The 14,317-nt window shown below is 31.2% G+C and overlaps 2 protein-coding genes across 3 annotated transcripts; both read left to right on the plus strand.

Moving 5' to 3' along the window:
- Positions 1 to 5,688: 5,688 nt before the first annotated feature.
- On the plus strand, positions 5,689 to 10,462 carry LOC7480693 (uncharacterized). 2 transcript variants are annotated; one of them, XM_052450696.1, is made up of 2 exons: positions 5,689 to 7,258; positions 10,158 to 10,462. In XM_052450696.1, the coding sequence occupies exon 1, from the start codon at positions 5,723 to 5,725 to the stop codon at positions 7,253 to 7,255; it is 1,533 nt and encodes a 510-aa protein (XP_052306656.1). In that variant the 5' UTR covers positions 5,689 to 5,722; the 3' UTR covers positions 7,256 to 7,258; positions 10,158 to 10,462. The 2 variants fall into 2 exon arrangements, with proteins under 2 accessions (XP_052306656.1, XP_002300837.1); XM_002300801.4 differs by lacking the exon at positions 10,158 to 10,462 and adding an exon at positions 9,286 to 9,821 and having other exon boundaries at positions 5,690 to 7,258.
- Positions 10,463 to 12,623: 2,161 nt separating this feature from the next.
- LOC7480034 (uncharacterized) lies at positions 12,624 to 14,317 on the plus strand. Its single transcript, XM_002300802.4, has one exon. It carries the CDS (start codon positions 13,298 to 13,300, stop codon positions 14,195 to 14,197), a length of 900 nt encoding a protein of 299 aa, XP_002300838.1. The 5' UTR covers positions 12,624 to 13,297; the 3' UTR covers positions 14,198 to 14,317.

The raw sequence follows: 14,317 nt of genomic DNA on the forward strand, positions 1-14,317 counted from the left end.
TCAAAAATAATCTAGAAAATTAATGAAAATATAATTTATTTTAAAAAAATTCAAAACAACATATTTCTTATAAAATATTCAAATAACAACATATTGAATCGATTTAGATCAGCTCGAGTTAATATTTAAAATTTATAATTTAAATCATGATATTATAATAACTCTTATATAAAATAAATCAAATTAAACTATGAAACTCAATTCACAATTAATCAAATGTTAAGAGAATTATCCAGCATGAAAAAAGAAGGCAAATAGACATATTAATATTATTTTTTTGCAACCATTCTTAATTTATTTAATTGATTAAATTTTTTTGTCAAAAGACTAGTTGAAAGACCTATATATATATATATATATATATATTGTGTTTTATTTTTATTTTTGCCCAAAGTTAAATGACATTTTTCATCCATTGAGCCTCTAGAAGGATGTTTGTGATTATAATGTATGATATTTTTTAAAATAATTTTTTGTTTTAAAATATATTAAAATAAAAAATATATTTTTTTAACATCAATACATTAAAAAAGTCACTCTAAAACAATACTATAAAAAAATATTAATTTAATATATTTTTAAATAAAAAATATTTTAAAAAATACATGAAAATGAAAATTGTTTCAAACACCCGCTAATACATGCCAGAAAAAAAAATTTTGAACACTGATTCCATTATCCATTTCTTTTATATATTTGTCCTCTCGAAAAGAGATATATATGTTAAATAGAAAGTTTGAGATCGATAGAATCCTTATCATCATCGAAGGAGATGCTGAGAGTCCAAGTGAAGTGGTTGTTTAAGGATAAATTTTATATTTGTTAGTGTAATAATAATTGTTTTTTTAATTTTTTAATTTATAAATATATTAAAATAATTTTTTTAAAAAAAATTATTTTTAATGATAGCGATGAAACTATACAAAAAAAAATATACTTAAAAAAAAAACACAATTTAGCGGAAAAGATAAACTATACCAAAATAGATTAGATGTCGGGATTATGTTGGAGCTTGAAGCAATTTTCTAGCAATTGAAGACATGATTTGTGTTGTAAAGACACGACGTACGTGTGTTTCAGAATTATGATTGTAATTGTTTTTTATTTTAAAATATATTAAAATAATATTTTTTATTTTTTAAAATTATTTTTAATATTAATAAATTAAAATGATTTAAAAATTTAAAATTTAAAAAAAAATAATTTTTTTTAAAAAAAATTAAAATACAAGAATAAATAGATATTAAAAATAATCGTGGTGTCTGGAAAATCGATATCCATGGACGAGAGAGAGAGAGAAAGAACGAAACGGATAACAGAGAAGTACTTAAAAAAGAAAAGGTGGGCCAGCAGCGTTAGTTTTAAGGTTTTTTTTTTTTTTTTTGTTATATTTCACCACGTACTTATCAGACGTGGTGTTGAGCTTCGGCACGAAGGTTCCTCGTAGACTCTGGTTTTAACTCTTAACTACAATTAGCAAATTGAACTGGCGAGGAAATTGAACACGTGTCAATCATAATCAGATACTAGTGAACGTTTACTGTATGGTGATGGAGAATCCTTGTTGGAGTTTTAAGTTTTACAAGTTCCTGTCAATGACAAAGAAGTATGTGGTAGGCAAAATTAGTCTCTTGATACTTCTTGCATAATTTGATCCTTATATTTTCAAAAAATTAGCGGGACAAGTCCTGACTAGACCATGGGAAGAAAGTCCTGATTTGGCCTTTAATTTTGTAAATCTTGATTTTATATATATATTATATCATAACTTGTTATTACCCGTGAAATTTATAACTAGTAAAGGTATTAGTATAATCTAGGTAGATGATCTTAATCTCATATTAGCAGAAGTGTTTATAACTCTTGATAGATTTTTAGTAAAATGATATGTTTGTTAGATTATCGCAATACCTGACATGCATAATGATAACTATATCGTCATAAATTAATTGCCTTGTATATATACATGTCCATGTTTAGATTTTTCAACCCTAACTTTTTCACTTGAGGCGCACAATTTTTTTTAATCTTAATGAAAACTATTTCTCACCGAGAATTAATAATTTTTATTTTAAAAAATAAAATTTATTTACATAGAACATAAAAAATTATAGATGAACTATAATAATTTACTTGAAACATTAAATGCATATAAAATAATTTTAAAAATATCAACTATTTTTAAGAAAGACAAGTAAACAATCTAAGAAAATGAATATTAATTTAAATATAAATTAAAATTTATTTTAAAATTACATATTAAAAAAAAGTATTAATTAAAAAAACAAAATCACAAAAATAAGAGTTCAGGTGCAATTAGGCTCGAAAAGCTAGATCCATGCTTCTAGCCTGTGTTGAAAATAGATGAATAACACGTTGTTTATATAATTAGCAAAGAAAAAAATAAAAGTCTACATGCACAGACATGCCCGTGCGGATTTGCAAGCATCGAATAATAAATATTTGAAATATTGATAATAAAAAATAATAATTTTTTTCAAAAGAATTTCAAGAAAAAAAAAATTATAAAAGAATGAAGACATAAAGAATATGACAAATAAGCCAAGTGTAAAATAATAAATATATCAAATGTTAAAAAAAAAAACCATAACAATTTTTTTCTTAATAAAATAAAATAAATATAAATTTGCCACTGCTATAGTCCTGTTACAATAAAGAAATCATACAATTATAATTTTATCACATCCGCAGCACCGTTACATTAAAAAAATATATAAAATTGTCATTTCTATAGTGTTTTGCCGTCTCCTTTTAATATACATTAAATATTTTAATTTATAAATTCATGCAATTCTTCCACGTCTCGTGCAATTAGTGTTATAGTTCTAAAATAAATAATTTTTTAATATGCAATAAATCTATTAATTTTAAGGTTCACTTTCAATTGTTAGTTAATTTGCATCTACATAAACTTAATATTTAAATCTTATGAGAAGTTAGCCTAGGTTCACTGATGCTCTAGAACCAATATATTTTACGTATAATAAATCAGTTAATATTAAAATTTATGTGTAATTTTTTACAAAATGGCACTCATATACAAATAGTATACTAATCACTTTTTTACTGTAAACAAACATTATTCTTTGTTTGGGTATTGATATATTTATATGGTTGTTTAGTATTATGATTCCACCTTTGTTTAGATATGTATTTCTTGAAAAAAAAACATGTTTTTTATTGTTTTATGATGATTATAATGTGCTGATATAAAAAATAAAAAATAAAAAATATTATTGTTACTGATTTGGGTCACCAAACCAAAATCAACTCGAATCAAAAAATTAATCCGAGTTTGGATCTATTTTTTCATGAATTTTAAAGCTAAAAATACAAATAGTATGAACTTTTTTCATCAAATGCAATCATTTGACAAAAATATCGTATGCTTTGGTGACCCAAATCAGTAACAATAATATTTTTCTCTCTCCACCGCTGGAATCTAACAACCTCCCTCTCTCCTCTTTCAATCAGAGACTAAAAAATAACAAAAATGAACTCTTATACCAGAATTGAATTGGAAAAAATATTGAGATACTGAAATTGTATAATTTGTGTGAGTTTTAAAGTTTTAAGGATTAAAGTGCATCTTTTACGAAACTTATGACATGTCATCCATATCCGACGCCTTTTTCATTCCAGTCCCTTTTCTTTTAGCTCCACCTTTTAATGAGAATAAAATGAATTGGTCTTCAATTATGACCAAATAAAAAAAAAAGAGTTTTGAGAATCAAATTGAAAAAACATAAATTTTTGCACAGTCCATCCACAGTAACGTGTGAGAGGATGAACAATGGAGCCTTGCACAATAAAAAACTCACGCCTTTTAAAGCAATACTTAATTGTCCTGTGCTCCATTGTGGGTCATACGATTTTTTTTAAAAGTAAAAAAATATTAAGAGCTCAATGAATTTTTTAACGATGTTATTAAACCTAATTAAATGTGTCATTTTTATTAAAAAATATCAAGACAATGACAAATTAGATCGAACTCGGTCCTCTTGCGGCCCGGGTCATAGACTCTGTTGGATTTAATAACTTTTTTATCAATGAACATTTTTTATTTAATTATATGATAAAAATAGATGCTCATAAAATTAAGTATCAACCTAAAAATAAACACTTATCCAAGACAATTATCTTTATAAAAAGAAAACAAAAATCAATCATGCAATTTTTTTTCTCAATCAATTATTGAATGATAAAAAATAATAATAATAAAAACAATTAAAAGACTGAAACAAAGAAAACATATTCTGTCAGTGAGCAAACTCGTTAAATTTGTGAATCGAATAACTCAGGCTAGCACGCCAAACACGTGAATCGAGTTATGAATTTCACTGAGATTGTAATTTGTTTTTTTCTTTGAAAATATTTTTTTTATTTGACTATATGATAATAAAAATAGACGATTGTGAAATTAAACACAAATCCAATACTAAAATGCTTTTTTTAGATCGCGATAACCTCATAAAAGACAAAACTAAGTATGAAATTGAATTCCTAATTAACCTAATATATAGTGATTAAATAAAAAAACTAATTAAAAAAGAGAGTTAAACTTGTTAGGCCCACGAACCAGGTAAACCAGTGAATAGATCCAAATACTTTATGAAGTTCAATAACATGAATTTTTTTTCAAACTATTTTTTTTAACCATACGAGAAAAAAATAGACGATAAAAAAACTATGTTAAATTAAAAAAAAAACACCCCATCAAACTCGTAAATCAGGACAACTTGAGTTACCCTAGCAAACCATGCCAACCTTATAAAAAGAAGAAATAAAAATAAATAAATTATAAAGCTAAATTTTCAATCATCATTATATTAAAAAATAAAATCCACAAAAATATTTTATGTAAAATCATAAAAAAATTCAAAAAAATAAAATAAATCAAAACTGTAATCCACAATGCAATGAGTGTGGGTGAATGATAGTTCTCCCACACCTTTTATTCCCCGTTAATTTATAAAGTTTAATAACATGATTTTTCTTTATAACTGATTTTTACGATTACATGAGAAAAAAATAAACTGTAAAAAATTCAAGTTCAATTAAAATAAAGACAATCCATCAAATCTGTAAATCGAGGCAAATTATGCTACACTAGCAAATCCGTAAACAATGTTAATTTCATGTAAAGGTAAATTAAAGATAAACAAAATTTGAAGTCAAATTCTCAACTATCCTAATTTTATAATATAAAACCGACAAAAATAAATTTGAAAAAAATCATAATAGAATAAAAAAAAGCAAAACAAAGTTTAATAAAGTGGTTTTTCTCTAAAACTATATTTTTTTAATTATATAAGAAAAAAATAAACTATAAAATATTCAAGTTTAATTAAAAAAAGTAAAAAAAACACCCCACTAAATCTATAAATCGGGATAATATGAATTATCTTGACAAATCTTTAAACCATATTAATCTTATAAAAATAAAAATAAAAAATAAATTACATAGTTAAATTTTTAATTACTCTAAAATTAAAAATAAAATTAACAAAAATAATTTTAAAAAAATTATATAAAAAAAGAAAAAAAAAAACGTGTTCAGAAAAAAAAAAAAAAAAAAACCAATGTGCGAAAGCAATTCACTGTTTTGCAAGGAATGAGACGGTACTTTCCTCCGTATGTTTTAGTTTTTGTTAATTCCTATAAATAAATAAATAAAACCTCATAAACGCAAATTCCTAAAATGGGCAGGCTATCATCCACCGTTGAAATCTCCGATAGACGATACATCCCCGACCGCCAAAACAGCCGTGACACACCCGAGTTCGACTCCCCTGACTACCGACGCCACCGTGAACGTCGCAGTCCCTCTTATCAAAACTACGATGATCGTCACCGGGAAATCGATCGCGGCCGACGCCGTCGCTCTAGCTCACCCGAATACTCAAGAAGTCCTAGAAGAAGAACAACAAGAAGAAGTCCGAGCCCTAGGTACAAAGAAACCCTAGATCATTCTCTCCCTAAAAAATTCGGCAAGGGCCGGTCCTTTCTTGATAGGAATGGAAGGGAATCGGACGAGGAATCCGATGAGGATTTAAAAGGATTGAGTTTTGAGGAGATGAGGAGGCTGAAGAGGCAGAAGATGAGGAAGTCTATGAGGTATTGTATTTGGAATATTACGCCAAGTCCTCCGAGAAGGGACGATGAGGAGGAATTGGTGGAGAAAGCGGACGAGATAGAGAAGTACAGAGAGGATGAGGTAAAGAGCGAAGATTCCAGCGGAAAAGAGAAGGAAAAGGCGAAATCAGAGTCGGAGAATTCTGGGAGTGGTGAGTCGGAGAGCAAGTCTGAGTTTGAGTCAGATGACTCGAGGGAGAAAAGAGAGAGGAGGAAATCAAGTTCTAAGCGCAGGAGGAGGAATAGTGATAGTAAATCAGATGTGAGTGGGAGCGAAAGTGAGAGTGAATCAGACACTGAAGAAGATCGGAAACGGGGAAAGAAGTCGCGGAAAAGTATTAGTAGGCGGATCAAGAGTAGTAAGAGTAGTAGAAGAAGAAAGAGTAGGAGGAAGAAGAGTAAGTATAGTGATTCTGATGATAGTGGGGGTGAGGAGTCCGACTCTGATGATGATCGTGTAAAGTCTAAAAAGAGGAGGCGTTCTTCAGGTTCGCGATCTAAGGGGAGTAAGAAGAAGAGAGGTTCTGAAACAGAGAGTGAGAATTTGGATTCCCTTGAGAATTCTGGTTCCGAGAAAAATAAAGCAAATGATGACGAGGCTAACAAGGCTGAAGTTGACGTTGAGGCATTGATGTTTAAAGAAATAATCGAGGCACAAAAAAAACCTGCTTTGGAAAATGAACCTGTGGTTGGGCCAATGCCGTTGCCTAGAGCTGAAGGGCATATTAGTTATGGTGGAGCTTTGAGGCCTGGTGAAGGTGATGCTATTGCACAGTATGTGCAGCAAGGGAAACGTATTCCACGTAGAGGTGAAGTGGGTCTTTCTGCGGATGAGATTCAAAAATTTGAGACTCTTGGCTATGTGATGAGTGGCAGTAGGCATCAGAGGATGAATGCCATTCGTATTAGGAAAGAAAACCAAGTTTATAGCGCTGAGGATAAGCGGGCGCTGGCCATGTTTAACTATGAAGAGAAGGCAAAACGTGAGCACAAGGTTATGGCTGATTTGCAGCGGCTAGTGCAGCGCCATATTGGGCAGGATGTTGGTCCTAGTCATGATCCTTTTGCTGCGAAAGCATCTGACGGTGCTGATGCTTAGGAGGTGTGTTATTATTTCTCCTCGTAACTTTCTTTATCATATTTTCTAGGTCCTTATCTTGATTGATGATTATTATCTGAACTGGATAGCTGAGCTTCATTTTTTTGTCATCATGACTCGTTGTTAGCATCTTAGATGTTAATCCTAACCACATACCCTCTGCTTGGTTGATTAGTTTCCTCAAAACCAGATGAAAGTGTAATAGATCATATGGTTTGTGCTATTTGATAGGTATGATTTGGATTGTGAATTAAAATATATGCTTAACCATGACTAAAGTTATTATTGGGTGTTTAAGAGTCTGGCAACGGTTGTTTTTTAAAATGCTTTTTGCTTGGAAATGCATCAAAATAATATATTTTTATATTTTTTAAAAATTATTTTTCACATCAGCATATTAAGATGATATGGAAACACAAAAAATATTAATTTGAAACAAATTTTTTTTTAAATTCTTTCAAAAACACTTTCAAAACGCAAAAACTAACAAGGAATGTGGAATGTGATATCTGGAATTGGTACTTGTGAGCAGTTGAAAAGGAAAGTGAAATCATGTTTTGTAAAGTACCTTAATTGATAGCTAAGAAATGATTTGGGATGTAAACGATTTGAAAACAAACTAGAGGTTTTTATAATTTTGAATTTTGATTAATGTTCTAACTCTGGATATTGCAAATCAATTTTATGTGAATTAAATTGAAGTTTTATTATTAGGTTGCAGGCTAAAATGGAGTTCTGTTTGTGGTTATCTATTTCTTAAAAACCATACATTGACACAACCCTACCTTTATAGTGTAATTGTGGCTAAAAGAGGACATTTTTCTACTGGTTTTTGTTTTCTTGTTGTTACCCTAACTTGCTGTGCTGTTTGTATTTATCGCTTGAATTTCTTTTTTAATGTCATTCAAGCTGATTATATCTTGGAATTGGAGTTATATTTTAGAAAGGTACATGTCCTTTTTAATTAGGACAGCAAAGGGAAAGCTGTGATTTCATTTCAGTAACCCAGTTATAGGCAATTGTTGGAAGATGCCTTTGGCAATGGGACATGAGTGCATCGCACCTGAGAAATTTTTCAAGCAATTTTTTTGCATTGAAAAAGATAATTATGCAGAGAATAACTGCAAAGTGATGGCGTTCAATTAAAGGATTTTTGGGGTTGAAAATTTCCTCCTTAAGTTCTGAGTTGAGTTTATTTTGTTGAGAATGTAACTGTCAAAATTCAAAAGGAGATAAAAGAAAGACATCATTTCACAGATGAATCCACTCTTGCACTGCAATTCTCCTTAAATGTGCTCTACAAAGTACAGACAGGATTTAGATTATTTTTTTCTCGATACTTGCATCACTGGGAGTTGGGACTATGGGAAACATTTCTGTCTAGTGTTGGAATACTAATTTCATTCTACATGGTGTTTTTGACGATGGATGTTTAGACTTTGACAATAGGAAGTTTTCCATGCCAAGGATGCTAAAACATCATTTACTTTTTTGCACGTGAAGTTTATGCTATCTCCCATCTCCTAACTCTTCCCATTCAGTAGTTTCTGCCGAGTTTGTTGTGGTTTTTTGAATCCTTTTTCTCCTCCTTTTTATTTCATGATGTGTTGGGCAAGATTGCTATGATTTAACCTGTGATTTCAAATCATGTTATCTTCCTGGAGCACCAAATTAAAAGGCCTGCCGCTGATTGTTTTCCTACGAAGCCTAAGAAACTCTCTGTTGGGTTTATTGGCTAATGCTTGACGTATTCTGGCACGAACCCACCGTGAGCCTGCAAATAAATTACTTGATGCTTCTGTTTCATGTTCAATAATCTTGAACGTTTAATATATTCCCCAGTAAACGTGCTGTGTCAACTCCTTTTTTTATTCTTGAATGTTCCCCCGTGTATGTACTCTTGAATGCAAAGTCTTTATTGCTAGACTATCTATGCTGATGAGAGTCTTAGCTATAAACTATGTGCTCATGAATGCCAAGTCTTCATTGCTAGAACTTCTCTGTTCTTATATGCTGTGTGTATATTTTAGGTATCTGACCTGCAAGAGAAATTCAAGCAAGCAAATGCTAGGAACCTGTTTGTGATAAGACCAGTCGTGAGAATGTCAATGAAGATTTCGAACATGTTTGGGAACGCGGTGCAAACCGTGTTTTCAAAAAATTTTAATATTTTTTTTGCTAAAATTTAATATGGTTTGTACGTTTTGGATCGTTTTGATGTGCTGATGTCAAAAATAATTTTTAAAAAATAAAAAAATATCATTGGCATGTATTTCGACATAAAAAGTTATTTGAAAAGCAACCGCTACCGCACTGCAAGAATCCTCAATCATTGGAGGACAAATATGTGCAGACGGAAGGTGATTTGTTTCTACAATTTGAGGGAGTGGGCAAAGGCCTGCTTCCTTTTCATTTTACTATTACGTTTATCATTAAGTTCATTGTCACTTCGTTTTTTACCTTTCAACTGACTGTTCGAGTCAATAATCGCAATCTATTAGGGGAGATGAGAAACATGCATTTATTTTTTATTTTATTTTTATATTATGATTTACGTTCCATGTCATCTTAAATTTTTACATGAGACCTTCAATTTTTACATGAGACGAAATGATAAAATTACTCTTGTATATAATATAATTCAAATATCATGTATCGATTTCTTTTTCTTCGGATATAATTACTTTCTCTTCTCTATACAAATACAAAATCTTGCCAAATTAATTTTCATGGATCATAAAACCCTATTGAAAATCAATTGATTTCACTTCATAAATTATTCTTCACCCTCTTCTTCTTTACATTAGAAATCCAAAAAGGGATTTGTGAAAATGGCAGCTACAGATTGTTTGGTTTGAAACTCAAGAGCCAAGAAATGACTTCTTATCTTGACAAAAAACAGAAGAGAAATCGACATCCCACTGTCCCCAGCCGCCGCCGAAGATGACGAGGACCGCTGTAACTAGTAAATTTAATGTCGTGACAAAGTTGAAAATATCAGCTCCACTTGCCAATGATGAATCTAGCAGGGTTAAGCAGGAGAAATCTATTAGAAAGTCAGATCCACATTGCATACAGATCTGCAATTTTTACTTATGGTCACATTTTAATCCAGTGTCAGTGTCATGTTTTGTGCCCGTCCTTGTCTGGTACTATTTGTTATGCTTCTCAACTTGATGAATAGATTTTTCTTACATCTCTACAACATGATAAGAGGATTTCTTGCCAGAAACAAGGGTTGTATATGGTTTTGGTCATTTTCACTGCGTGTTTTGGGAAGGTTTTGGGACCATGAGACATTGAAACACGAGACTGATCTATCTTCCTTTAAAAACCAGCCTAGAGATCAAAATTCAATGGGAAGGGAAAACCATACGGATTATCATCATTTGCGAGCAAAGATGAAGGGAAGGCCAGGAAAGAACGATATGCGAAGCAGAGATTAAACTTAAGAGGTAGCTTTGCCGGTCACTTCTTCTTTTCCAAGCATATGAAAGTGAGACTTCTGGGTTAATTTCGATTTGTTCATTTGGGACCTGTTTCAGATTCTCAATGTGATCAACCAGAATTCATAAAAGTAGATCCAAATCTAATATGAATTCACTTCATCCAAATATATAGCGCAACTATCATAAATATAAATTCCCATCACGTTATCCAAAATCTAACACAACCCTAGATTTATGTTAGAGGGGGGAGAAGGTAGAGATAGAAGAAAGAGAGAAAAATGTTACGACTACGAGGTCAATATCTGGCATGGGAATTTTGTTCTTGTTATTTCTTGCCCAGAATGCAACCATGACCGGCGCTCCCGACATGGAGCTTGATTTGATGAAGGTTCTGAACAATTGGGTTAATGGGTAAATCTTCAAGTTATCGAGTCACTTCATTTTTATTTTTTTCTGTTTTAATTATACACACACACACACAACCCTCTTGTATTTGAATCGAATTAAACCGTGTTATTCAAGTGAAATAAATTTTAGAAGGTAGTTGGTTTGTGATGTTTTTCAAGATAATTTTTTTTGTTTAAAAATATATTAAGATAATTTTTTTATATATTAATATTTCAAAACTATTAAAAAAACGTTAAAAAATATAAATTTAGTAAAAAACATCTAAAAATAAAAAAGAAACCCTTTAATCAAATCAACCCTTTAATTAAATTAATTTAAAAATCCACACCTGTCAAGTTTTGAATCGTCCCTTTAAACTGGTAAGGAATTAACAACCACGGACCTAATCACTCGGTGTTGGTAACCGGTGGGAGTAAGTTCGAGTCTGTCTCTGTCTTCACGTTATTCTAGAGGAGCCGCTAGGTCATACTTGACGTGACAATGTTATGATCTAAATTCACTGTCCGAGTGTTATCATGTTTTTTCTTTTCCTTTTCAGTCACCCGCCATGATTTTCTCAATATAATTTGTACTATTTTCATAATAATGCTTCCGAGATAAGTTTGTGTTGAATTTAATTATTATTATTAAAATAAAGTCGTTGATTACCACTCCAGACAGCCGGCCCTATCCAACGAATTTGTGGTTGCTCCGGTGGCTGGTCTCATAATCTAATACTAATAAAATAATACTGATAATAATAATAATAATTTCCCATTTGATTATGAAAGCATTTAGTCATGATGGTCAAAATGGGCTAATAAATAAGGGTTCTTTCTCTTTTTCCTTATATTTGTAGGTTTCAAAAATATTTTTTTTTAATTATTTTTTACTTCGATTATTTTAATATATTCATGTTAAAAATTAATTTTAAAAAATAAAAAATATTATTTTGATATATTTATAAATTTTTTTTTTAAAAAAGCTTTCAAGTGTTATCTTATGTATTTAGTACTGTGATTATTTTTATTATTATGATTTTAAAAATTATATATTGTAGTTTTTTTAATTAAGATTTTTTTTTTGATAAAATCTAAGCAAAATTATCAACTAATTAAATATTTTTAAATTTATATTGAGACAAAAACACCTTGTAACACCACCAAAACAAAAGTACCCTTTAAAATTTTTCATAAATGTTTTTTTAAAAAATTATTTTTTATATTATTTTAATATTTTTTAAAAAATTATTTAAAAAAATAACGGTGCCTATAATTTCAAACAGTGTGAAATGCTTACGAGTATCATCGATCACAATGGTCGTCATCTTTCACCACAGTGAAAACCGAACAGTAACTGCAATTGATAATGACAACAGACAAAGAAACCGCGGGAAAATGATGCCGATCAATTGAAGTCACTGTTCATTACATTTTTTCCAATCCTTGCTTCCACTATGATGGCATTTGTCTTACTTAACAAAAGGATAATAATGCAAATGCAACTAAACCAAAGCAAAGTCCATGAAGAGATGGAAAGAAAGCAAAAAGGGCGTCAAAAGATGGGGTGTTTAAGCATTAAGCTTTGATTTATGGAGCTCTAATCCATGTGATATGTCAGTAAAAGGGGAGGCCCCGCTATGATTTCTCTTAATTATGGACAGGGAAAACATTGAATAGGAAATGTAAATGCGTGAGAGAAGAGGAAGATTAAAAAAGAGAGAACCTTTTGCTTTTCTTTTATGTAACGTGTAGTATAATAACCAGTCATTTTCCAGCAAATATCCATCTGCCGTTTTCTTCATGGTCTCACCACGTGACTCAAGCTCTCTGGTCCTTCTCTGCCCATCCCTTCTTGTGCCTAATCCCTTGATAAATTAATCGATAATCTTTCTTTTTTCTTAAGTAAATTCACATGGTTAAGCTAAGCAAAGAGCCACAGACATTGACAAATCTAAGCAAATCCAAGTCCTTTCTCTCCCTGCTTATAGTTTTGTAGCATATACGGCTCCTGGCAGCTAAAACTGTGTGCCCAGATTGGAGAGGAAAGAAGCAAGCTTTTGGAGATATATTTTGGAAGATGGGGTCTTGAGTTTATCTTCAACTGGCTACAAAGGTACTGTATCTTTTGTACTGTGCTTATTCTTTTTGCCTTCAATCAAAGAAGTTCCAAAATTGTTAAATATAAGCCTGCTTTTACTGGCAAAATGAGGGACTTTCCTTCTTGTTTTGGTGAGAGTGGAGTTCAAGTAGCTGATTCATCTTCGTCAAGCACAACAAAAGCTGCTCAAAATTTGGTCACTTGTGTCTATCAATGTAAATTGCGTGGTCGTTCTTGTTTAATTACTGTTACTTGGACCAAGAATCTCATGGGCCAAGGTGTCGGGGTTGCAATTGACGATTCAAATAGTCAGTGTCTTTGTAAAGTTGATATAAAACCTTGGCTGTTCTCTAAAAGAAAAGGGTACAAGAATTTAGAGGTAGATTCTGACAAGGTAATTATAAATTGGGACCTGTCCAATGCTAAATTTGGTTCTGGGCCGGAGCCTTTGGAGGGGTTTTATTTGGCCATTACTTTTAATCTAGAAATGGTGTTACTTCTCGGGGACATGAAGAAGGAAGCATACAAGAAGATTGAAAGTTCTCCGGTGCATTCCAAGGCCATTTTCATCGCTAGAAGAGAGCATATTTTTGGGAAGAAGTTCTATAGTGCAAAAGCTCAGTTTTCTGACAAGGGCCAGATGCATGATGTTACAATTGAATGTGATACATTTGATCTTAAGGATCCCTGTCTTGTGATCCGCATTGATAGTAAGATGGTAATGCAGGTCAAAAGACTGAAATGGAAGTTCCGGGGCAACTATACTATATTGGTGGATGAGCTCCCAGTTGAAGTGTTTTGGGATGTTCATAATTGGCTATTTGGTAATGCTATGGGCAATGCAGTTTTCATGTTCCAAACTTGCTTATCATCGGAGAAATTATGGACCAATCAATCCATTTTCGATCCCTCTGTACTGACCTGGTCATCCTCGCAGAAACTCAGAGACTGCCAATTGCAAGGTCTTGGTTTCTCCCTTATATTGTATGCTTGGAAGAATGAATAAGTTTTTTCCTCCATCGAGTCTTATCAGATAGGTCCTGCAATGTAATTTTTTTTTTTTAAAGAATGATGTGATATAGATACAGGTATTGCAATTGGAAGTTTACCCATTTCTTTCTTTTTC

Source organism: Populus trichocarpa, chromosome 2, assembly GCF_000002775.5.
Source record: "Populus trichocarpa isolate Nisqually-1 chromosome 2, P.trichocarpa_v4.1, whole genome shotgun sequence".
In the NCBI taxonomy this organism is placed as follows: Eukaryota; Viridiplantae; Streptophyta; class Magnoliopsida; order Malpighiales; family Salicaceae; genus Populus; species Populus trichocarpa.